The sequence below is a fragment of the Cyrtonyx montezumae genome, unplaced genomic scaffold (genome assembly GCF_038088225.1).
Source record: "Cyrtonyx montezumae isolate F1298 unplaced genomic scaffold, pur_monq_1.0 scaffold_13, whole genome shotgun sequence".
In the NCBI taxonomy this organism is placed as follows: domain Eukaryota; kingdom Metazoa; phylum Chordata; class Aves; order Galliformes; family Odontophoridae; genus Cyrtonyx; species Cyrtonyx montezumae.
In genome coordinates this window covers 14,319,326-14,345,272 of record NW_027071859.1, presented here as the reverse complement: position 1 = coordinate 14,345,272, position 25,947 = coordinate 14,319,326, and the positions used below count along the sequence as shown (strand labels likewise).

Below are 25,947 nucleotides of genomic sequence, written 5' to 3'. Positions count from 1 at the left end.
GCTAATAACCTTACTGAATGTTAGATCAGTAGCATAGCATGCTTTAAAAAATGTTACACTTTTTAGAAAGTTATTTTATTGGATACATCTGTCAAACTTGTCCTTTTTTTTTTGTGAAATAAGAACCTGAAAGCAGATAGGTTTTTTTAAATAGAGAAGGAACACCATTTTCTTCTTTAGGAGCAAAAGCTATCCATAGATTCAATCTGTTATTCACTGGATTTTTTTCCCTTTTGCCCACTATTGTAATATTGTAGATGATAAATTTTGGCTTTCTATAATGCCTTCTGTGCAGTACTATGCACATCCCAGGAGCTGGTAAGGAGCTGTGCTTATTAGAGTCATGCCCGGTCTTGTCTTGCTGTGATGGGAATAAGAATCATCATTTGTTTGTTATGTATTATCAGCGTAAGTGGTAATTCATATTCTGATTCAAATATCCTAAATAGTAGTTTTCACCTCGGTTTGGAGGTGAAAATAAAAATTTCACTACATTCTCTGTTATGGTTGTGGTGAGCAGTTGCTATACAGATCACAGACACTGCTGTGAACATAGATCAAGGCTTGGATTGTCTGACCAGGGTTACAAGACAGATTTTTGTATCCCATGCCCTCCGTTCCTTTCCAGCACATGTAGGAGTACAAGTTAGGAAAGCATCAGCCTGAAAGACTGTTGCTGGCAAGACAGGTTTATGAAGCTTTGAAGCATCTTCCCTATGTAAAACTGTGTAACGTTGTGGCCAACTTTATAACAGAATTCAGACAGGAAAATGAGAAATGCAGACTTTCTCAGATTTTATTTAAAATGATCTGCATGAATCCATGGAAGGTCAAACTAAAAAAAATATAACAGTAAACTATATTCAATTTCAGGAATGCAAGAAAAGATTATATTACTGCCAAGTATATTGAGAGAAAATATGCAAGAAAAAAGCATGCTGACAGTGCAGCTAAGTTGCATGCTCTTTGTGAAGCTGTCAAATCAAGAGACATTCTTGGATTAGTTCAAGTGTATGCTGATGGTGTGGATCTCACAGAAAAAATTCCACTGGCCAATGGACATGTAAGTGTGGCAAATTTTGTTAGGAAAAGAATGTTTAAAAGTGCAGTATGCTGTCATAATTAAAGAGGACTTTATTTTCTAATGGAGACTTTTCTCTTTTGTAGGAGCAAGATGAAACAGCACTTCACCTCGCTGTTAGATCAGTTGATAGAACGTCCCTCCACATAGTTGATTTTTTAGTGCAGAACAGGTGAGTGTACTGAAAGCTATTAAAATGTCACTGATGCTGCTTTTCTGTCAAGTAATACCTAAACTGAATTTTGGTATTTGCAGATGTAACTCTGTTATTCTAAAATCTTGTAATGATAAAGGCTTATTGATATGGTTTAGGAGACTGATTTCAATCAGATTTCCTCTTCTTTCTCATACTCCAATAGTGGCAATCTAGACAAGCAGACTTGTAAAGGTAGCACAGCCCTGCACTACTGCTGTCTGACAGACAACGTTGAGTGCCTCAAATTGCTGCTGAGGGGGAAAGCTTCCATTGAAATAGGTAAAAGGGTAATGCTTCAATTTCATATTTGTCACTGCTGCAGATAAGGAAAAGTGAGGGTGGAATACATGCTCTTTTTCCTCAACTGTTTAACAGTTCTTTGAATAGTAATTGTTGTTTGAAAAAATCAATATTGGTTGTTTATTTCAAGTTTGAATTGACGTCCACATTACACTTGTTTTTAACAAATCTACTTAAGCACATAGATTTTTGACTGACACATTTCCTAATTATATCCTACCCTTTCATGGCCATCATTCCATGTATGTGTCACGTTGACTTGCTACTGCTTATCATGTTCAGTGGGCTGGTGTTGGACCTACACACAAAGGAAAGAGATGAATTCTAAATTGTGTTGGTATATTTCACCACGTGCTTGCAGGTATATCTTTGTCTTTAAGAACGGACAGTAATAATGACTCCTATCCTCGTAACTTTCTTTTCTTGATATAATGCAGCTAATGAATCAGGAGAGACACCACTTGATATAGCTAAGCGCTTAAAACATTCTCACTGTGAAGAGTTGGTAAGTATGGCATCTTTCCTTTACAAGTAGAATTATGTCTGAATATTTAACTGCTTTGAATTGAATATTCATTGAACCATTGAATATTCAACATCAGTTTTCCAGACAGAGTAGTTTTCTGCTCAGGAAAACAATGAATTTATATGCTTTTAAGAAGAAAATTATTTTTTTCTTAGATTTTTGAAAATGTTTAACTTAGTGGGGCCGGGGGATGATTGTGATTGAGATATTGGTGTCACATCCACAAAAGTTCTGTCAATCAATCTGTTGGAATTGAATCAGTATAATATGTTTTAAGGGTGAAGGCCATAGAAATGAAGTTTGCTACCATCACTAAGTCTAGTAAGCAAGGAAAATTGATGGATGGGGTCAGGGTGCCTTGGTCAGTGAGTCTGTTTCAAAAAATCTACCATTGCTGCTAATTTCTTTATCCTGCAACTTTTGAATTGAAGCAAATAGACTGTGGTGTTCTTGTCAGAAATTGGAGAGCGGGCCTGTAGTGAAAAGGATTGGTTGATATTGATTTCTTCGTGCTGTGTTTGATCAGAGTTTCATTCTTTGACCTTCCCCCAGTGTGACCGCTTTCCAAATTACTGAATTTTTTTTTAAAAACAAAGGTGATGTTTGTACTTGGAAAACAGAGTTCCTTCAGTGTGTGTTTTTTATTTGTTTTGAATGATGGTACTTCGAAAGTAAGTTCTGTGCATACCATAGGTGTCAACGGTCGTGTTTTCTTCCTCAGCTAACTCAAGCACTGTCTGGAAGATTTAATTCTCATGTTCACGTAGAATATGAATGGCGATTGCTCCATGAAGACCTTGACGAAAGCGATGATGATGTGGATGAAAAGTTACAGGTTTGTATCAGTACACTATTGATTTTCTGTCTGCATATCTATGTTAGTAGGCTGTTCGTAATGATCGCAGTAAGACTTCATACTATAGGAATGAAGATACTTCAGAATGACATTGTGTAGTAAAATGCAGTAGCTCAAATGTTTCTTAAATTACTGCTGATATTCTGTTCAATTTTAAATGCTAAAAAAAATTACATATGGCTAATTGCAGTCCAATTATTGGCTGTGTTTTCTTCTTAGTGGAGTAAATATTCAGTATAGCTGTAATTTTTACAGTGTATTAGAAATATTTAGGTCTTCTGATTGTGAAGCAGACATAAGTGCTAGGAAAAATGCCATTACAAAGAGAAGTTACTTTACAGTAACTCCTCATTTTTTGTGAAACAGCTCCAGTAATGGCTAGAATTTTGTCTTCAGTGTCATTAAACTTGTGCATTACATTAAGCATTTTCAGTAATGGCAAGACTGTCTTAATTCAGAATCTGTGAAAATACTTTTGTTCTCCATTTTCATACTTCAAGGTTCAGGTATCAGGGTGCTGCTACTGGGTCACAGAATCACACAGGATTGCTGAGGCTGAGAAGGGCCTCTAGAGATACTTTGGTCCAACCCTGCTGCTTAAGTGGGGTCACCGAGAGGCTATTGCTCAGAATTATAACCAGATGGTTTTTGGAAATCTCCAAGGATGGTCACATTACAAATATTCATATTACAAAGTATTCCAGTGCCATAGGAACTTTATTCCATTTACATATATACATATATTTCCAGTTTGGGGATCAACTTAAAAAGTATTTAAGCACCTAGACATACAGGCAGGGAGCAAGCTACCAAGTTTTTACACCTGAATAACTCTGAAAAATGGCTTACCAAGTAATTTGAAATGGTGGCTAGGCTCCAAAACACAGTATTATGAAATGTACTTTATTTCTACGATTACGTAGAAGTATTGAACAAATGTGTTTTTTGTGTGTGCACAGAATTCTACTTGCTTGTGACTTTCTTGCTTTGTTTATAAAGTGCAAGAAATACACAGGAGCAAATACAATAGAGATTAGCAGTATTTGCTAATCTCTTGATGTTAACACAACTGCTTTTCTCTTGGAAGTAGCTAAGAAAAGAATCCTTTCTCCTATGGGTAATGAAATTGAAATTCTTTTCATTCTACAAATTTTGATACTCTAGTATATCTCCTGCAAAGTCTGTCAAGCTCAGATAGGATGTGAATTGCCAATTCTTCCAACAATTAAAACAGAATTTGTATGTTGGATTTTTTTCTTTGTTTTCAGAAATATTAAAATGTCAGTCATAGATTGATTCTTTTTTTTTTCCCCTTTCACAGACTGTGTCTAAAAATACTAGGCCATCAGATTTCTGGAATACTTTAATATTTTGGAAATGAATTTTGACATCAACAGGTTTCTTCTAGTGGAAAATCTCCCTTTAGCAAGATACTGCCAGCATAGGGTTCTTCTCCCATGTCTTGTCCCCTTAGTGCAAGAGAGCTATTTCCTCTTGACAGTTGACTTTCACTGGAGTAAGCACAGAAGAGCAAAAAAGCCACCGTAAGCCCAGCCTTTCAAAGAACAATTGTTACTTTTTGGGAATTTTTTCAAGATTTTTCTTGAGAATTTTGGTATGTATGCAAGAATCTGTAATTTGTGGACTCTTAAATCCAGTCCTTCTAGTATATCCAAACATTATGTATTCCTGTATATTGTGTCACCATCCAGATGATAACAGCAATAATAATGACCTTTTTGCTAAAGTAGCTCAATACTTTCTGTTGCAGTTTTGGGGTTTTTTTTCCTGCTGTAAAACCTGAATGTTTTACAACTAGATGTCCTCTCTGGGACTCTGAGCCCTCTAAATTTATTTTTGAAATTTTGATCCATTTTTTTTCTTCCTTTATTGTTGCCAGTTGCCTTCTGTTCCTCTGCCAGTCACTGAGTTCCACCTCCAATAAAAGTTAGCGGCTACTCAACAGTGAGGCTCCAGTAATGAAACTGATTCTTCACTGCTCACTATTAGTTGGCTTATACTGCAGGGACTTTTGAAAGGAGATTAAGGACTATTAATCACAGACTGGTGTCTGTGAATGCATTGAACACACTGGTGCATACCACTGTTGCTTAGCATCACATGTACTATCTGAGTTCTGTTTATAGATATTAGTGTGTTAAACTTGTCTCTCTTTGTTTTAAAGAAATTAGATCATCTTTGTCAGAAGGGATAATTTCTAAAATGGCAGTTCCTTTACTCCAGGATTTTTGTATAAAAGATAGCCTAATCTGAAAGAAAGCAATGACAATCCAGCTGGTTTCTCCTGCTGTTCCACACCTAGCTGCCTGATCCAGCTTCATTGTTTGCCTCCATTCTGGCAAACATTTGACCCTTTATCAAGCTGTTTCAGTTTGGTGTAACAGTGAAAGCTAAGTCAGCAAAGCAAAAAATAAATCTCACAGTTTAGAAAGCAGAAGCAATTGTGGGCTGAAATGAATATCAGAACCAGGACAGTGGAGAGGTCAGGGAATGAGGATAATCAGCCAGCCAGGAACGAGGCTGCTAAGCCAAAGTAAAGGCAGGGATTAGTGCAGATGGGTGTCATGCACATCATTATGAGCTATCACGTTGTGCTGTAATATGTCTGAAGGCCTACATGTTATTACATGATCTATCCAAAGTAGAATGAATGAATGTATTTGAAGAAAAAAATGATTTATTCGTGATACTCTTGGTGAAAGTCTATTCTGCTCAAATGCCTTTACTCTAAATAGTTATTTTAATTGGATGCAGACACAGCAGCTAAGTGTTTATCTAACACTGTTTCTAAAGGCATGTTTAATTATGCTCTCTGAACTGTGGAATGTTGCAACCCACTCTTGCAGTAGCCATATGAATTTTTAACTTGAGCTATTTTAGTGATTTGGTAACAATAATTGTCATGCTTGCTGTTGAAACAGGAAAACTAATGTTGTGTGCGTGGCAAACAGATGACTTGCTACAGATCTCAAGGACAGCTAATTAGAGCTCATTTAATAATGTGCATAGGTTGAGCAATACTCTGTCCCAACTGCCAGTTGATTTCCCTAGCTGTGATATTAATGAGCTTAAAAGAGTTCATGTCAAGTCTGAGCTACAGGACCAGCTACAGGTAGAATACTTGGATGCAGTTCTGTCCTGTTTTTGATACGGATGTCATTGGTTTGGGATCTAATGCTGCTAAACTAACTTAAGGCTTTGAGTCTTTGGTTGTTTGTCTATTTTTGAAAAATATTAGATGGTGTTTTTATGCAGGAAAACTTGATCTATTCTGAATTTCTGTATTTTGTTACCTTCTATAGCAGTATAGTTCTGTGTGTATGTACAGAATACAGCATTATCATTTAGGAGTATGCCACAAAATAAAAGGAAAGTAACTTTTTGAAATAAAATTCACATTTTTCTTATTAACCTGCACACTCCTGAAGAGGGAGGAGTAGATTCCAAATTACGTATTAGAAGCAATAAAAATGCATTTTAGAAGCCATTTTTATTGTCTTGGTATTAGTAACTTTCTGCTATTAACTGTGTAGAAATAATGCAGTGTCAGTACGGTGACTTCTATTATTGTATTAAAGCAACCCAGTCCTAATCGGAGAGAGGACAGGCCCGTCAGTTTCTATCAGCTTGGACCAAACCAACTTCAGCCTAATGTAGCATCGTTGGCGAGAGATGCAGCGAACATTGCTAAGGATAAGCAAAGGGGATTTATGCCAAGTATATTACAGAACGAAACATACGGAGCAATCCTCAGCGGCAGTCCGCCTCCCATTCAGCCTGCAGTACCTGTTACGAGTAGTGCACCTCCTCTACCTCCAAGGAATATTGGCAAAGGTACTAACACTGGGGAAAACACGTTGATGACTGGGATTGTGACCAATTTTCTTTTTTTCATTTTCAAGATTTCTTTTACAGATATTTTGCACAGGTAAGGATTGGAACAGTTTATCGATAACTTCACCTTGCATACTTGAAGTGAATGTGCACGACCAATTCTGACCGTGATCGTCAGTATACATGCAAGAAAGTACACAATAGTGTGTGAGAAAACAATGCCAAGTAACCTTAATAAAACATTTATTAAAAGGAGGGCTACAGTAAAGTTTAGCAAGTACTTTTTGCTTAAATTCCATCTTTTCATACTTCTGTTACTTGAAAGTGCCGTTGTCAGAGTGAAAATTTAAAGGTGAAATTTTCATAGTATTTGGCTGCTATAGAAAATGGTTTGAGTACGTGGGAAAAGGAGAGTGTATGCCAAACGTGAGAGATTTTAGCATTACAGAGTCTTCTGTTAATAAGTAAGTGCTTCAAGATTGATAAAATAAAATGGAACAAAGTGTAGGTTCATGGTATGGAAAACTGGATAAATTGCAGAAATGTTAGTTGCCTGGAAATGTGACTGTAGGTGGTCAGCAAAACAGTACACATGAAATGTACTGGGCTCATCCCAGTTCAGAAGGGATGCAAAATCTGCCATTAAAGCTGACACGTAAGCCTCATTCTTAGTTCGTGTCCAGTCTGTTTGGATCATACTGGCAAAGTGCATATAAATTTGTATAGGTTGTCTTTATTCAGTTCACATTCAGTTGTGTTTAGTTGTTTCAGCGCAATTAACAGTTAATTAATATCAATGCTGTTTATTAATCCAGAATCTCTCATGGGTGCTAAACTTATGTAAATTTAAATTCCATAAAATGACTGTGTAAATGCTTTCTCTAATAGATTCGAATTCCATAAGAGGATGTTAGGGGTGCAGGACATTCTAGGCTTACATGTGTTATGTCTGCCTCGGAAAGCACTGCACAGAACATTTGCGTAATATGAAAACTCAGTTGTTGGTCACAGGAGTGGCTGCAGCATAAAAGGTGAATTAAAATGTATTGTTTTGTGGGGAAAAAGACTGATAACAATAGAACAGCACAATTCTGTGCTACTTTGAAAGAGTAGCATGAGACTGGAAGAAGTTCAGCTGTGCATACAACTATGTCTCTTGACCAAGGTGGGTTTGCTTTCACCTGACATTTTTGCATGAAGTCTAAGCTTAATATCAGAATGTGTTTTTTACTTGATGGGAAGGAATGCTTCCACCATCAAATAAGAAAATTTACCCAGTCTCTTGTCTTTTGGCTGTGAAGGAGCTTGTATTGACCATTCAACTGTTAGATACTAGCCCTAAATAAGTAATATAATTGAATAGTTACAAAGACTCTTTTACCCTTCGATACTATTTTACCCATTGCAAACCATACGGTTTTACTCATTGTTTGCTCTTGATTAAATGACACTTGAAATACAGTCATTTTAATTTCATTCCCAGCCCCAGACTTGTTGGCACCAGTGTAGTGCAACTCATGCCAAGAAAGCATGCTGCCTGGCTCAGAGAGACTATTAACTCAACGTTCTTTAGCAGTGCATTAGCCTATTATTTTATATTGTCAGTTAAAAGCTATGATGGTATCACCAGACTTAGCTTCATGTCAATAGTTGATATTGTTGTTACGCTTATAATGTATTATTATTATTCCTTTATCCTCTTAGCTTTAAGCTGTTCTTCAAACCTTCTGAGCCTTTTATGCTTTTCCCTATAACCTGGTATTTATTCATGCCTTACGCTGTTTCATTTATTCTGAATATGATGCTTATGCTCTGAGTAGGGAAAAATGGCATGAAAAGTGCCAAATATTGCCCTTATGATGAAAACCTGTAGTGTGCTTTTTATGAATGGGGAGGCAGCACTTTAGAAGGAATCGTTTAGGAGGCTCTGAAACAGCAGTGCTGTGTAACCAATTCTAGTTTCATGTCTAAGCTATTATAGCTTCCTGTTTGGGTCACATTCAGTTTTATGTCAATTCCAAATCAAAACTGATGTTTCAGTTTGAGTCAGCAAAGTCTGCTAATACTAAGAGTGAGATCCTTTCTGTTTGGTGTACCTGAGATGATTACAATTATCAGCCAAGGATTAAAGAGGGGTAGCAAGACTTCCCTCTTCTTATGAAATTTCTGCTTTTCAAGTGTTGGTCTTCTTTAAAGTAATGACTGGAGACAAATTTTAGGGTAAAGAGTTAGTGAGACTTCAGCCAGTATGAAACTTGTATGTAATTTTTTAAAGCATACTCTGATTTCTGGCATTTGTGCAGGATGGCAGCAGCTCTGATTTGGTGAATGTAGTGTATAGCTGCACTATTCCTAAAAGCACAGGTGTCGGTGTTAACGCTTTGTGCTTAGGGTGAGCAATAATAATAATACAGTATTTTCCTCTCTTTTTAGTTCAGCCTTCAGTTCTTGGCAGTGGTATTCAGACAATTTCTTCATCTAATACAATGTGGAAGACAAATTCTTTAGGAGTGGAAAGTATAAGCAGGCAGAGATCTTCATCTGATCCACCAGCTATTCATCCCCCTGTGCCGCCATTGCGTGTAACATCTACAAGTATGTTTCCACTTTCCCCTGTTTTCCCTTCTGCTGTATCTAATCATAGTTGGCTTATTTTTCCATTTTCACAACTCATGCTTCCTCTTTTGGTGACTGCAGCTTTGGCCTGTCGTTCCCATCCAGTGAGTTTGTACAAGCCGTCTTCTCTGACGTTCCAGTGAGGACTGTATGGTGTATTGCAGGGTCAGCAGGAAATAGTACCTTATTACTAGAGCTAAAGAGCTTTCCACTTGTATGTATAGCTTTAATGATGCATTTCTCATGGGTGACTTGTAAAGATAAAGGTTTTGTGTAAGCCTGGGGCTCCTGGCTTCCACCTCTCCACCATTACGCTCAATTCTTGCAGAACACAGGAATGCAAAGAGGTGCTTTGCTGCATTGCAAACTGCTGTTGTGGTGGTTTTGAGAATTCGATAGAAATTTTAATTAATTACTAAACCTAGGGTGAAGTTTCTTTGACTCAATGTTGTTATAACAGGATCTTAAAAGAAGGTCCTCTAAACAAAATTTCTCAGATAGTCACTCAGCTACTTTTCCATAAAACACAAACTGAAGGTCTTGACTGAGTAAACAGGATTAGCACTTCAATTAAATATAGTCATATTCTTGAAAATATTAGATCAGAATGACTCTGTTAAGAGATGAGAATTCTTTCTTTGTACTTTAAGGTTTTGGTGAATGGAAGTATTTCTGAGCTTTCTGATTTCGATTAGGTGAAACTAAATATAAACCTCTTTCCAGAGAGGTCTTCCATCCAATGGAAGGATTGCTTTATATATAAGTTGTTCATTACAAGTAGTAAAGTGTTTGATAGGGATAAATCCTGTAACAGGAAAACGTATGGATGAGAATCCAAGAGACAAAATGGTACATAGAAGTCTAATTCCTTTTCACTAACTTTTTTCTATAGATGTGCTTTCACCTGCACCACCGCCTCCTGTGGCAAAGACAGCCAGCATTATGGAAGCTTTGAACCAGCAACCTAAACAGCAACCAACTCCTCCACAAACTAAGCCAACCCCGCCACCACTACCCCCACAACCTCCTAGTAGAGTTTCTCAAAGAAAACCTATTCCTGGGTAAATGATGCCATTTCAGTATTTAATGCATATATTTCATAATTATTATTCACTTTTCAATTAATGTGGCTTGTAACATGGAAGTCTTCTAAAAACCAAACACACTTTTGCCAATGATGTGTTCTAAACCATGTGAATGAATAGAGGACAGATAGTAAAGGAGCACATTTCAAGGATTCCCACAGTAAAAACAGGGTAGACTAGTGATTTAATATCGGATGACTTGCGTAATATTTGCAGAATGCTTACCCTTGTTGGAATTAAGAAGCCACAAAGAATGATCAGTTTCTAGTATTGTTATAACAAAGAAGAGATAAAAATATATATGTCTGATTATACCATTTGTTGTTCACATGCTTGTCCTATGTTCAGTTCCATTCAGTATTTTCATTCATGGTGGAAGTAGAAATGTGGAGTAGAAAATACTCAGATTTGCAGGAAAAACAGAGTTAGGAGGGGCCTCTGTTCTGGTGAATGGGATTATATTCAAAATAGCCTTAAAAATTGTAGCAGTAGTCTAGGTAGAGGAAGGTTGTTATTTAGTAAGCAACACTTGGTGCTGAGGAACAATCAGCTACAGAAACAGTCTATGCAGAGCAGCAAAGTATGGTTAAACAGAAATCCTTTAGAGGAGGAACCTGTGAAGACATAACGAGTTGTAAATAGAAGTAAGTCAGAAGACTCGTGCTACTGTGGGAGTGGCAAAGAGAAAGAGTATTGTTTGATTATAACCTGCAAGATTTAGGAATTAATCCTTCCATTTGTCTCAACATCAGTAACCCTTCATCTGGAGTACTCTATTCAGTTTTAGGTATTTAAGTAAAATAAAGACACAAAGTACTGAGGCTGAAACCAGGAGAGGTCAGTAAGATAATGAGAACTCTAGGAATTATGGCCTCTTACGATAAGAGTTTGGAAGAAATGAAAGTCTCTCATCTTTTAAAAAAGAGAAATTGCTCAGATATAAATATATAGGAAGTATTGGATGATGCCAGTCCTTTTTATGTTTCAGGGAGGCTCTAAAAATAATAATGTGGTTTCAATTGTAGCAAGAATAATTTAGACACTAGGGAAAGCTTTCATAAAGAAAGCATAGTGAAATATATTACCAAATTTTATAGGATTTTTTTTCTCTACCACTGAAAATTTGGCAGAATATAGCCTGTATAAACCTAGATAGTTGTAAGATATAGGAACATGGATGCATATATGTCTGTGTGAGATAATATGTGTGGGTGATGCTTTGTGAGGAGAGATAAACAACCTTCGACCTTTATTTCTAGTCCTCTGATTGTATATTACATACTAAGTAAAAGGGAGAGGCAACTTGAAGTTTGCTTTCATGTACAGACAACATATAATAATATTGCACCAAATTGTTAATTAATTGCACCAGAGAATATTGAAAAGCAATGGTATGAACTTCAGAACTTAGGAGAAGAAAATCAGCTCTATACAAACTGAAGGAATGGAGCCTAAAATTATTCTTCCACCTTACGTTTGTGGCTGACATGCAGCTGATCATCAAGCTTACTCAAAGATGTGGAAGTAGTATTTTAAAATTAAAATACCAGTCCCCAAAACATACTGATGATATCACAGGAACTTAATAATTTGAAAAATAGCTTGGATTATTGTGGTTGGTGTTGTTTGTTTCTTAAATGGAAGAATTTCTTACTTTTTTGAATAGGTCTGAGAAGTCATCTGGCTTAAGTAACAAGGGGCAGTCTAGAGGACTTGGGGCTCTACAACAAACTGGTAATTATGGTTTAGAGATTTATTTTGCTGCTATTAGCTGTTATCACTTACAGTGTAAAGGGGGCAGTTATTTTGTTTACTTTGTGCATTTAAACAGTCAGTACCAGAATTCTTGTTTATTTTCTTGATTGTGTAGGCCTCAGTGCTTAAAGCTTTTCTGCATGAACAGAGCAACATTGTAGCGACTATTTTAGGACACTGCAATAAAATATCAAAAGCTTGCATGGATTCTGTGATGATTTTAGTGGAATTTCTCCTACCCAATCTCCTTTTCCTCTCTATGTTTTCTGTTTGTTACTGTGATTCTTTTTTATTTCCCTTTAACATATCAACATAGAGAGGATTTGCTAATCATCGTCTGCCATTGTTGTTAGAGGTTTCCTGTGAAGGGTACAGCATCTTGATAAAGATGACCTTGATTAGGCAAGAAAGGTTCTAAAAGCGTGCAGTTTGTAATGGATGTGAGGGGAAATGAGAAAATTGGTTCTGGTCTCATCTGTTTTGTAGGCTTTTTTTCTCTTGTAATGTATCTATAACATTAAATGTCTAATAACATTAAAGATCTCAAGTAATCATATTTGAAAAACATTAGCCTTTTTGGTAAGGAGAAAAATTACGTTCAGTTTTTCTTAGAAAGAACCATTAAAAACAAAACACACATAGTATATAAAATTCTTTGTATCCTCCAATTGAGAGTGACAAATTTGGTTTTAATTTGCATTATTGTTTTTACTTCTTTAATTTTTTTAAGCATGCCTAAAATTTGTTTTACTTACCAGGAGAATCTTCTTCTGTATGTGAAATTCCAGTAACACAGACTGGTTCTACAGGAAATACTTTGGCACAGATCCAGCCACCAGCACCAATGCCAAGGAAATCCCAAATAGTAAGTAGACAATCTGGGTTTGGACTTAAATCTGTCACACACTGTCAAACACGCTGCTGAGATTAATAATCTGTCCTGTTAGAAAGAAAGTGTGTGAGCCATGAAAAATAAAAATCCCATATCCTCTGTTCAGTGTGTGACTTCTAGTAGATAGTTATGAAAACCTTGCTTCTCCTGCTTTTTCTAAGTGATGGTATGTGATTTTTAATTGAGAAGGACACCAAGAAAAGGAGGGCAAATGAAAGACAAAGCTTGAATTCTTTGCTTGTGTCTGAATGTGACCTGCACAATCTGTAGGATTTATGGGTTACTGAGGGCAGATTAGCTTGACAAGTGTACAGTGAGTCATTTATAAGTCATTTATAACTTGATTCTTAAACTTCATTTAAGTGGTAAGGGAGGTTTTTTGCTTACTTTTATAATAGAAGTGGATGTAATTGTTTACCTAAGTACACTTAGACTAGATTAGTCAGACCCAAGCTCAAAAGAAGAGAAATTGGATCTTTGATGAATTAGTTATCTTTACAACTCTTTGTCATGCTGAATATATACAAATGACAATATAGAGATCCCATGCTTTTGAGGTGCTCTTCATGATGAGGCCTGGGTTGTTTTATACTTTAGATTCTGTGTAGGAACATGGTTCATTGGGTAAGTAATAAGCTGAGAGGTGGAAGATGTGTTGTTTCTGTCTCCAGGATTGTGTTATTAGTGGGATATAATAAAGTATCTTTCTTTCTTCAGTTCTCTGTCTATCCATTCATTTTTCTTTAACCATATACATTGCAATAGTAACTCTCCAGGACAGAGACTTCAGTGTATTCATATGCATAGTATTGCACATCTGTTTTGTGCTCCCTGAACTATTAGCTTTTGTCATCTGATAAAATGAAAAAAGCCAGAGACATCTGGAGTTCATCTTGCATTAGTTGGTATTGTAAATTCTTCTGTTTTCTTGCCTCTTCCTCTCTTGTTTAACCAAGTTACTGTCTGTCTTGCATCAAAATAACTTTCATGGTTTAGACCACAGTGGTCTGGTTAGTGAGAAATGGAGTAGCTATCCCTTTTGCTTATATGCACTGAGGGAACTGCAGTTTCTATAAAGCTGTTGAACCCTGGTCCCAATTTCTTTTGTGCATTATGGGATTCAGGTGTGAGCACTGAATGCATCCACACATATGACAGTTCTGATCCAGCTCCCTACCTGGCTTTCTGTATAAATTAAATAAGGTCATAGTAGATCTGCATCTTGTTCTCTCCTTGTCTGTTTTATAGGACAGAATGCTTTACTTATGTGTGAAAGGGCTACCCTGGCTGGTTCTTAGAAGCAGTCTGTCCCTACTCACTCATTACTATTAGTTGCATGTAATGAGAAACATGTCTGACTCCAAGTAACTCTAGGGCATCAGTAGGCTGAATTCTTTGTGACTGAGAAAATCAGCTGGATAATTTTCTTCTGTCATAAGACAAATAAGTAAGGGAAACCTGACTCAGGGTGTGTGCTTGTTAAGGTGCTTTAGCTAAATCAATCTAGCTAAAGCATCTTAACTGAGATTTAGTGAAGGGCCCCCTCAGCTAAAGAGCTTTACCTAGATCAGTCTAGCTAAAGCACTTGACTAAATCACTCCCTTTAGCCTTATACCCCAGTATTTTTCTCTGTGTCTGCCAGAGAGTACAGAAGCCAGCCCAGATTTAGGAAATGATTGCAGAAGTACTCTGAGTAAAGGAAAAAAAAAAAAGGTGTACTCACTCATATGCGTGCAGCCAGTGGCTTATCTCCTATATAATGCATTTGCCCAAAAGCTATTTTTCATTTAGGAAGTTCCTGATGCAGTATTTTTTTTCAGTGTATACTTGATATTCTTGAAAACATTGTAGTCATATGGAAAACATTCCTGGAAAATGTTAGTCTCTTGGGAATGGGGATTTATTTTAATTCCTTTGACATCCAAAGAACAAGAAATACTTGGAATTATAACCCTTTGAAGTTTGTAATTATGTCACCATTGTACTGATATGAACCTCTGCCCTTTTGACATGGTTGTGGCTCAAACTGTAACTTGTCTGAGATGGAGCAAAATCACTGTGATGCAGTACAAGGCTGCATCTCCCTGGAGTATACCCACAAACAGAGCCTAAGAATATGCCCCATCTGGGCAGGGCAGGTTTTTGTTCTAAAATGCAAATGGATGCTCATGGATGAAGTCTTTTCTTCCAAGCTTCCTGTTCATGGCTGACCTAAGCGGGGGCTGGGACAAGTTCCTGGGGTGTGGTGAGACTCACTTTTCCTTGCCCCATCTGGAGCCTCTGTCCCAAATACACTGCATTAACAGCTCTCTGTTGACTTCAATGGCGCTTGCAGGTCTGCTGTGGCATCTTAGAGTAGAAAGGAAAGACTTCTGGTGACTGAGGCTGGGGGAACTGGAGGAAAGAGTAGATTCGTGGTAGAAAGCTTATGCTGTGCCTTCAGATCCTGCACCTCCCCACTCCTTGCATGGAAGTCACTACGAATGTAGCATTAGTGTTGATCTGCAACAGGAATTGAAAGCAAGTGCAGCTGCAGTAGGTAGCACAGGATAGGAACAGGCCAAGTTGCACAGAATGAGGTGTGAGATTAGAGTGGTGAATACTGTGATACTAGAGCAAAACAATTTCAACATGATTTCAAACAAAACATAGCTAGCATTGGCATGCCACTGCAATACTGAAATTTTAAAACTCCCTAATTAACAGTAGTGTGAACTTTCCTATTGGAAATCCACTCCTATGGCTTGCATCCTCAGCACTACAAAGAGCCTGAAGATATTCCAGAAAGTTTATAGATTGAATGGAAGGGTTTAGTAAATTAAAAAGGGGTGTATTGGTAGGTGACTCAACCCTCTTTCTGATAACGCTGTTGCACTCAAGGTGTAGCACTTGATCGACCATCAGATATTTGGAGTAAAGTCATGCTGTAGTGATGTTGAGCTCTGAAGGCCAGCTTGGTGAGCCAGAATGGAAGATTACAAAGGGAAAGCTGGCCCACATTGGTGACATAGTAGTTTAAAGGCTTTGGATTCTGACAATTTCAGGCTGAACCATGAACAGCCAGCACCCTGGAAAATAACAGTATATTTTCTGCTGCTTTCTTTAGATCAACTCTTAAGACTGCTTTTATTCTTCCATGCTTGTTAGTTACATTTACTTATTTTTACATTTCAGTCAAAAACTAAACCCAAAAGAGTGAAAGCAATTTACAACTGTGTAGCTGATAACCCAGATGAGCTAACTTTTTCAGAAGGAGATATCATTGTAGTTGATGGTGAAGAGGATCAGGAGTGGTGGGTGAGTATTTTGTTTATTTATGTTTCCTGTCAACATACTTTAAAAGAACCACATGAAATACGGAGGTTGACTTCAGAAGATCCCTGTTTCATTTCAAAACTTCAGAAGTTTCATTTCATGAAAGCCTGAATCCAGGTGTTCCTTCTGTTCAAAAGTCAAGCTTCAGATAAATTTTTCTCTTCATTCAGGAAAAAAAAAAAAAAAGATGTGATTAGTAGGGTACACAGTTTATGTGACTAAGGAAACTCTTGGGTGGGTGCCATCAATTTAAGAATCTGCTACTATTTTGTCTTCCTTGAAGATGCCCCATGGTGGTCCTCAGGAGACAGCTTTTTATTGTCCTGATTCTTTAGCTGACTGAAATTGAGAAGCGGTCTATTCTGTGTTCTGGGAAACCATTCAGCCGCATCAGCTGAAGAAATCTTGGAAAATTGGTGTGTGTAAAAACACTTGCCTTAGCCTGGTTGTCAGCTAGCAAATAATAGAATTCCATATTGCATCTAGATTTCCAGTAATGATGTATAAGATCATACAGGTTCATATAAAACCCCAAGTCCTTGAGATTTACTGAAGCTTGATCCATTCTTTTCACTGTCTCTTTAAGAGGAGAAAGCAGAAGCATACAAACAGAGACTGGGCTGCTTGGCATTCCAGTATGAACTGAAATTATGCAGTAGAGGTGCATTATGAGGTGTTGTTTTCAAAAAGATGAATAAAACAGAATTTGAAAAAAAATGTATGTTTGTAGCTGGAATAACAAGTGCATCCTGTTGGTCTGAGTCTTCTCATGATGTTTCTTATGGCAAAAGGAGAAAAAAATGGATGGAGGGAGAGATGTCATACTTGAGGCAGGAAGGTCTCTGGTGTTGGTTTTGGTGATATTTGTAATTCCTTTTTGGGATTAACTTGAAAAATATCTGAACTCTTGCAGATTGGTCATATTGATGGAGATCCAAGCCGGAAAGGAGCTTTCCCTGTATCATTTGTGCACTTTATTGTTGACTAAATTGCTACTGATAAGTGGAGACATTTCTCATTACCAGCAGTCACAGAAATAAGTTTTGCTCTATTTCATTTCATCTACCTATCTGCAGACACCTTGCCAGAACACTGCCCAAGTCCTAGGTACTGTAGCTTACTTTTTTATTACCATTGTTCTGATTTTGGGACTTTTAGAACTTTTTTCTATGTGAAAACTTCTCATGATCAGTTTACACTTAAAAAAAAAAAAAAAACCAACCCCTCTTCCTGTATTTTTTTAAGGTGAACTGAAAAGCTTTAACAATCAAAATCCATGTAAGTATGTGAACATCACAACATAAAGAATGTTCTTTTTAAACCGCTCACTGTAAGTTCATTATCCCTTTTTGACTTGACAATACCACACTTCAGTGTTGCTTCCCCAATCAAGGAAATTGTGCATTTGTAACAGGGCAGTGGATTTACCCAATTCTCAATGCTGTGTCAAGTATTTGCAACCAAAACATGCAAGCTGCTGCATAGTTCTAACTTGAACTCATTCAGCATTTTGCCATAGTGGCTGTCATCCAGAATGTCAACTATTGCAGAAGAAACAGTTCTAACTAGGTGTCTTTGGCCAGGTAAAAGCGAAAACGTATTTCAGTTTACCACAGGAGAAACTTCTTTCTTTCAGAATGGATGTAGATATTTGCTTAAAGTTATCTGAAATCTGTGTTAGTCGTTGAACTTTCTAGGTCTGATTTTGTGAGCTTGAGGCTGTTTTATTTTTCTAGGCTGCACGTGTGTGGAACCTGTTTTTCGAATGTTTTATGTATGTTACATCCATTTTGGTCATTTAATGTGACTACTGCTGGTTTACTAAACTGTGGCAATATTACTGAGTTACTGCATTAACTCAAGGATATGAAAACTGCACTTCCTGAAATGTACTTAACCATGATGATGGATTGCAGGACATTTCTTACACTCGTATCATTGTAGTGTTTAGGCTCTTCTTTGTTGTTCTTTTGTTTTTTAATTTCTTCATGTGTTCACACAGAACGTATTTGGTGGAAGACTTAGGTAACTATCCTTGGTTAATAAGGTCTCTGACACCTCACAAGTACAGTATGTTAAGTTCTGTTTTATAAAAATTTGTGTGCCACTACCTTGCAAACAGTAATAGTTTGCTAACTCACTCTGTATTTATGTAATATACCCACATATATGGTAGCTACACTGTTGTTAAATTTGTTTGGCTATTTGTGAACAAAGGCTAGGCTATTGATAATTCCCAGTTGGTGGATGGAAAGCACCAATACAAACGGGGTGTCATTTTGGTGTTTGTATATTCTGGGATTGGACCAGTGGTTGCTTTCATGCTACACAGAACAACCCACGTCTAGCTCACATTGGCTTTGATCACACTTTGTGAGTATTCTCTCCAGATTTATCAAGAGAACTTCAAATTTCTGACAAGTGGTGTTTAAATTCAGCCATTTCATGTGTAACAGAATGGAAAGTAAGCCACTGCAAATGATATTTGGAGAAAAATCACGTCAGTGCTGGGAGAGCAACACTGATCTTCCCTTGTATTGCCTTTCCTGAATGGTACAGTTGGTCGATAGCCTCTCAAACGTGTGGGTACAGCCGAGTATACACATCACTTTCATCTTCTTGATGCTGTTGCTGCAGTTTAAATGGGGAACAAACTGGAATGTTTCATGCTATTTTTGTTGCAAGTTGAAGCAAATTAGTCTGTATTTTCAAAGTTCCCAGTAAAATGATAGAGTAATAGTTTAGCACTACAGTTCTACTCACTTACTGAACTTCAGTTTGCAACACTATTTTGTATGTTTCTATCCCTGATAGAGTCTAGAGAGTAAATGGGCATATTATTTTGCACAGATCTCCTAATGTACAGTATTTTTAACACAGAATCTTATAGTGTACAACTCGTAAAGTTTAAACGATGCAAATTTTCCTTAGGCTCTGCTAGAAGAGGAACACACTTTAAAATCAGTCACAGTCCTGTTCAGCAGTCACTGAGGAACAAGGAAGCCTTTAGACTGTACACTGTAACAGCACTAACAGTGCTGACCCTTAAAACGTCAAGGACCAATAAAGAGCAGCTAAGCAAAATTTATCCCTAGATTTTCAGCGTTTCTCAAAGTTTGCTTTTCCTCTGGCAGAGGAAGAAATTCTAGAGCCTGTAGATATCTATTTATAATATAAAATTTAGAATTTTAAGTCCAAAATCTTGGCATATTTCATATAGCTTTTCAAATCTGATCAAAAAGATGATTCAAAAAACCTGTCAATAGACTATTAGGTTGCTGTGTTAACTGTTTAAAAAGGAGCAAAGGACACTTAAAAATGCAGCTTAGAATGCTATGAGATGTATAATATTCAATTCAGTGGTTTTTATTTTGTTTAGTTGCAGAGCAACTGTATATACTGTATAACCGAAAATCAGCTCTTATTTTCAATGTCCTGGATGCAGTGATTTATAATTAGAGCATGATTAATAAATTTTACTCTTGTTAACCAGTCAAATGTCTGGAAAAATAAAACTACTTTTAAAATCACTTCTCTCGTGTAACTCTGATTGCTCACACAGCGTTGTTCTTTGTGTACAATGGGAACTGTGCACACAGTGCATCTTCCAGTACATCAGAGCTATGGGGAAACAACTGCTTGCAACCACTTTGCTGCTCTGGCCTTTCTGTTAAGAGACCTATGTTGAGCAGGACTGAATGTATTAACAAATTCATTTTAAAAAAATACAGAAGCAAGTGTTAGTTTTATTTTACATTTCTACAATATTGACATGGCTATACAAAACATGATGTAGGAAAAAAAATAATCCATGTTAAATATAAACTTCTGTACTGTTCCGGAAACAATTCTGGTGGAATAATTTCTTCAAGTCATGTCTGGGGAATGATGAAGTACCACATCCACAGCTCTCTGTGCACAGCAAGTCTTGTTGAAGCTCGTGTGGCTGCAGCCAGCCTGCACTACCACCAAGGAGCCGTGTTCCTCCTCACACAAAGGCTCCTTGTTCTGTGCAGTCACGGCTGCTGAAGAAGATCACGACTTCTCTGACATTAAAACTGAGTCAAAGGCTGTGGATAACACTTTGCAAATAGCTTGGGCTTGTTCCTGTATTGCATAAGAACACACACTTTACTACCTTCTGAAGAACTTCTGCAATCATCAAAGCTCAATTAAAGCAGATGTGACCGTGAGTGATAGTCGGCAGACATGCAAAATGGAGCAGCACAAGTGAGAATTAATTTGACTTCTGTGGGTGCCACGACACATGGGAAGCTGTTTTAAATGAGCTCTTTTGGAACAAGTCAGAGTTGTTAGCTTTCATCATAGCATGCCTCTAACATTCAGAGTCCATTCCTGTGATCCACCAGCACTTCTGAGCACGTGTGTCATATCACAGTGTCTCTGACAATGAATTCTACTCTTAAGAGGAGATCACTCCCATTGCCTATAAATATGAATGCCTGCTTTATTACCAGAGTTGTTACTCAATCCCTCCCTGCTCTGTTGGATCTTAAGAGGTTTTGTCTTTGAAAATACAAATGGAGGATTCTCCATAGCAGCTATGACAGCACACTTAAGATTTGCAAAGTGCTTTTTCAGGCACACACACTCACTGGCAACAAGGAACACAGAGATTTTAGTCAAGCTGATCACAGGGTTTTTCCCCTTTTCAGTCGGGGCAGATTTTTACTCTTTATAACTAACTTGAGATTCCATCTTCTGCCAAGAAGGCTTCATAAGGCCCTTGGATTTCAGAATCTCCCTTTACGATCAAAATGTAAACGTCGACTCTTACCAAACTATTGCACTGATAGACCCAGAGGCTGCATTCTTCAGAGGCTGCATCTGTTGTCTTCAAAGCCAGTAAGCTTTTTCCTGCTCCCAGACCATCATCATAGCAGACCATCCGTACAATTAAATAGAGAGCATGCCTGTGCAGCACATCCTGAAACCATTTGACAAAAAAAAGTTACTCTGGAGCAGTGCAACAGCTGTTCAGTTTTCTGCACGGTTTGATTCTCTCCCTGAGAAAAGAATACTTCAGATTTATTTACAAGAAAAAAAATACTCCGTGGGATAAGAATACATTTCTTCAAATTAAGAATTTCTTCAAGGTTTTAAAAGAAGCAGTGGTTTCATAGAACTTCAGCTGCAATTTTTGCTTGAGTTGCATCTGTAGTGGTCAGTAGCCCTGGCCGTGCTACCAAAGTATGTGTTTGTTTCCCCTATCCTCCCTAACCAGCTGTTCTCACCCCACCTAATGCCATGCTATTTCCTGACAGCAGGTCTGCATCTGAGAAGCACTTTGGTGGCCCTGTACCACATTCTGTAAGACGCACAGCACACAGACAGCTGAATGAGACAGTGATGGACAAGAACTGAAAGCCGGTGCCTTGGAGCCCTAAAAGCTGACAGGGGATCACTCTCTGGTGATTAAAAGTCCATAGAAAACCTGTGTCAGGAGCCACCTCTTTTTTCTCTCCGCACACCACTGCAACCTCTATGATCTCTAGAGCAACATCTGTCTTAATGAGGACAGCAGAAACAGAACCCAAAGAAACCCAGTCTGAGGAACTGCACTTCGTCCCATGCGTTAGAAACAAGTGTTTAATTTTCTGAAGGGACCCAGAGGAAACTTTCTGGTTCTCTTCAGAGTATTCAGCTGTTGAGCAATGCTATCCACCACTCTCACACTTGAGGCTTTTACAAATAGGCAGTGCTGGGTTGTTACAGGTCATGACTCTGCACGGCCAAGTATTTACGGTATCTGGGGCTCTGAGGGCAACCAGAAGGAAACCACATGACTGCAATACAAAGCTATACAAAGGCATCTGGAGGGCCCTAGGGAACAGATCGGCTTTTTATTTATAGCAAAACAACTATTTCAAGTGCACTAAGGGAACATAAAGTACATATAGGAAATAATGCAAACCAATAAATACATTTGATGGATAAAGTGGAATTATGAGGCTTTAACGCTGGAGTGGACTCACACTGATGAGCAGTGCAAAGCTGGAACTTTGAAGAAGACAAGTATCCTCGAAAAAAGTATATATTTTTTCTCCTTCCACAATTACATCAACAGGAACTGAATTACTAACTCAGGTTGAACAGCCTATCACTTTGGTCATCAGTTATGCTCCTTTGTCCACATGATGATGGCAGTTCAGCCACAAAGAAGGGAATGTGTGCCCAAGAAACAAAGATTTCCTTTTTGTCTGCCGCTTTCATAAAAGGAATGGATTTGTGTCAGCCCAGAATTGAGATGAAATGAAGCAGCCTTCCAGTACCTGAAGGGGTCTACAGGAAAGCTGGGAGGAACTTTTTATAAGGGCATGGAGTGACAGGACATGGGGAAATGGCTTTAAACTGAAAGAAGGGAGATTTAGACTAGATATCAGGAATAAACGAGTGAGGGTGCTGAGAAATTGGAACAGGTCACCCAGAGAGATTGTGGACACCCCCTCCCTGGAAGCACTCAAGGCCAGTCCGGATGGGGCTGTGAGGAGCCTGGTCTACAGGGAGGTGTCCCTGCTATAGCAGGGGGGGAACCAGATGCTCTTAAAGGTCCCTTCCAACCCAAGGCACTCCAGGATTCTATAAAGTGGTGATGCTGTGGGAGATTTTTTTCTCCTTATTTTTTTTTTTGCTTTTGCTTAAAGCCAGAAGTGACACTGTGATCACACAGATCATCTGTCAGAGAAATACAGGAAAACACTTTTTAACTCTGATCAAAAGGTTCGTTGTGAATCACTTACATACTGGTCAGATGTTGAAACTTTAATGCCATATTTGGAAACGCCCATTATAAACTCCTCTTCACCTGGAACAAAAGGTAACTTTCCATCTTGCTTTGGAGGGAAACAAACAAAAGCCTTTAGTGCAGACGGAAGAACATTAACAATGAAGATACAAAGTAGAAAGTATTTTTATTTGTACTGCCTGGCTTAATAACATCACTACTCTGAAGTCTGGACAAATGTAAGAATATCAGTCTCTTTGCTATGTGAAATACTACACGAATCCAGAAGGGAACGTACCGTCTGAGGGAAGCTGGGCCTATCACACTGCTCTGACTTTGACTGATTTATGTTCCACAGTAGCAGCACTTTCATACATAAGAATAATTTTAGCATACATTCAAAGACTCGAAGTGTCATGCTGCTGTAAGATAAATAGATTCTGCGCTTTTAAAGGTACAGTTAACGACCTACCCAGAACAACCAGTTAGAGCTCTTAGTACCAAAATAAATACGAGAAAACACTTTGGCAAGGATAACCCAAATACTACTCGGTTCTTTGGTCATGGGTTCATAAGTGAATGTAAGCAGAAAATGACATTTTCCTCTACAGAAAAATTTATTCTACAGTACTTAGTAAATCTAGAGGAGATGCTCTTTGACAGGTACTAATCCCAGCAGTGCTGAAGATGGTGTAACAGTTTCCGGGCGAGACATTCACTGCATAATGACTCACAAAAAGGGCCTTCACTCTGAGTCTGCTTCTTCAGAACTGCTCCTCAGGAGCATCTTCCCCATTTACTTAACAGGAGGGAACCTAGTACGACTGGTGTATTATGGTTTCTTTTTAATTAAGCTACTTTATTCTACTAAGTCTAAAATATGTAACAAAAAGTGCCAGGTGACGTGGTAACACAAAAGCAACACACTGAGGTCAGAACGTCCTACACATCGCTGGCGTTCTCTCGTAACGCTCCTACCTGGGCAACATCGATGTAATTTATCAAGTCCAACGGCCCTTCCAGATTTTTGCTCTCGTTATGTTTCAGTTTTTCAATGGCACCAACATACTTAACTCTGAATTCTGCACACGTATCAGAATTACTATTGCTCTGTCCTGCAACAAAATAAAACAAACCAATCCTGAAAAGCTCAAGAGCATTAATTCTAATTAATAAGTTAGCACAATCAGAAAACACAGGACAGCTGATTCTACTTGTCTATATATATATCTATATATAAAGAACCATTTGTTTTAATAGTGACACACTGTGGCCTGGTGAGCAGGAGCAATAACAGTTAACCTCACTGTGCTTATCTCAGTGCAAATGCCAACTCAGAAAAGCATGAAACAGTACTAAGAACATGACATCAGATTTGTGCTGTGTAACGGAGTGGGAGCAAGCTGACAACTTTCCTTACTCAGCTATGTTACTTTGAAGCTATGACTTAGCACTGGGTGTTAGAACAATAGATACTGCAGAAGCCAAGGGCTGTCTGTGTATGGGTCAGCAGCCTTAACAGATTCACTTAAACAAAATTAGGCATTTTAATACTTTCTGTTTTTACATAAACACGTATAAAGTTCATTCTACTGCATACTTACCTGCTCAAACTCCAATTACATACCTGAGCTTTTTGTGGAGTCTGTATCAAGGCTTGCCACAGTACTGGACCTGGAAAGTCCCCCAAGACTGGAATCTACAGACTAAGAAGAAAATTAACATCATCAGAAAGTTACTGAGGATCTATCAACAGTTCCCTTTCAGCTGCCCTGCCTCAACTTTTTAAACAAACCAATACTTGATGGAGTTATTTAAGCTGTGCTGCAAAACAGGGAGGAAAACAACAGCGACAGAACACAAACCAAAATCCCTATGCTTCTCCTGAAGCTGTCTTTGTGCCTCGCCTTAAGTAAGACTGACACAGACTCAGCAGTCCACAAACATTTCAAAAGGTGGAAACAAAAAAAGAAAATGAACCTTAAGGTTATGTTCAGACTTTTCTGGCACTGCATCGTAACTTGAAGAAATTGACAGCTACGTGCTTGTCACCAATGCTTACGACAACACAGCGGTGCAAGGAAAGTGAAACAGCAGCCTGGAAAACCCAGAACGTGCAACTGATCATTCCAAAGCTATGAGAAGCACGGACACCTTATTTAAAACGAAGAATTGCTTTTAGAAACTGAGACACCAAGCGGTGCTGAAGAACAAGCTCACTCCCGGTCCCCAGCAGCTCTGAGGGCGATGCCTCTCGCGAGGGAAGCAGCGTGCAGCACTGCTCCTCCTGCACAGCGCTGTGCTATGGCAGCAACCAACCCAGCATCCTTCTCGGCACACGGCGACCCTAGGTTCATTCCCCTAAGCCTAACGCGGCCCGAGGTGCAGCTGAAGCAGGAAGCTGTCCTCGTCCGGCAGCTGGCACGACAAGGGCTCCCAGCGCGACTCAACCGCTGCTCAGAGGGGATGAGCGTCCCTCCACGACAGCGCGTACCAACGCGCGCTCACCTTGCTTTTCGTACTGATCTCACTGCTCTGCGAGCTGCTGCTGCTGTGCCGCTTCTTCCCTTTCCTAAACATGCTTTCATCGCCGGCTGAAGGAAGGCACTCTAGGCAGGAAAGGCAGACGCGAAGCCGTCACCGCAAAGGAAAGGAGCTCCTTACAGCTCCCACGCGAGCGGCAGCGACGGAGCCGGCAGCGGCCCCTCCAAAGGAAAACCCCTCC

At 38.5% G+C, this 25,947-nt stretch overlaps 2 protein-coding genes across 5 annotated transcripts in view; one reads left to right on the top strand and one right to left on the bottom strand.

The window, feature by feature from the left end:
- Nucleotides 1–19,214, top strand: part of ASAP2 (ArfGAP with SH3 domain, ankyrin repeat and PH domain 2) — an 89,589-nt gene extending 70,375 nt beyond the window's left edge. The window contains exons 17-28 of one of the 2 annotated variants that reach the window (XM_065730717.1): nt 874–1,063; nt 1,168–1,253; nt 1,441–1,556; nt 2,015–2,082; nt 2,825–2,938; nt 6,559–6,814; nt 9,248–9,409; nt 10,323–10,491; nt 12,182–12,258; nt 13,032–13,135; nt 16,337–16,459; nt 17,391–19,214. In XM_065730717.1, the coding sequence (XP_065586789.1) occupies nt 874–1,063; nt 1,168–1,253; nt 1,441–1,556; nt 2,015–2,082; nt 2,825–2,938; nt 6,559–6,814; nt 9,248–9,409; nt 10,323–10,491; nt 12,182–12,258; nt 13,032–13,135; nt 16,337–16,459; nt 17,391–17,465 (1,540 nt within the window). In that variant the 3' untranslated portion in view covers nt 17,466–19,214. The remainder of the gene's footprint in view (nt 1–873; nt 1,064–1,167; nt 1,254–1,440; nt 1,557–2,014; nt 2,083–2,824; nt 2,939–6,558; nt 6,815–9,247; nt 9,410–10,322; nt 10,492–12,181; nt 12,259–13,031; nt 13,136–16,336; nt 16,460–17,390) is intronic. The other variant, XM_065730718.1, reaches the window with a different exon arrangement.
- Nucleotides 19,215–20,457: 1,243 nt separating this feature from the next.
- Nucleotides 20,458–25,925, bottom strand: ITGB1BP1 (integrin subunit beta 1 binding protein 1). Of its 3 annotated transcripts, none has more exons than XM_065730735.1 (6): nt 25,731–25,925; nt 24,850–24,928; nt 24,201–24,337; nt 23,239–23,355; nt 21,276–21,425; nt 20,458–20,584 (listed from the first exon to the last, which is right to left on the bottom strand). In XM_065730735.1, the coding sequence occupies exons 1-6, from the start codon at nt 25,800–25,802 to the stop codon at nt 20,513–20,515; spliced, it is 627 nt and encodes a 208-aa protein (XP_065586807.1). In that variant the 5' UTR covers nt 25,803–25,925; the 3' UTR covers nt 20,458–20,512. The 3 variants fall into 3 exon arrangements, with proteins under 3 accessions (XP_065586807.1, XP_065586808.1, XP_065586809.1); XM_065730736.1 differs by having other exon boundaries at nt 23,239–23,331; XM_065730737.1 differs by lacking the exon at nt 23,239–23,355.
- Nucleotides 25,926–25,947: the final 22 nt, after the last annotated feature.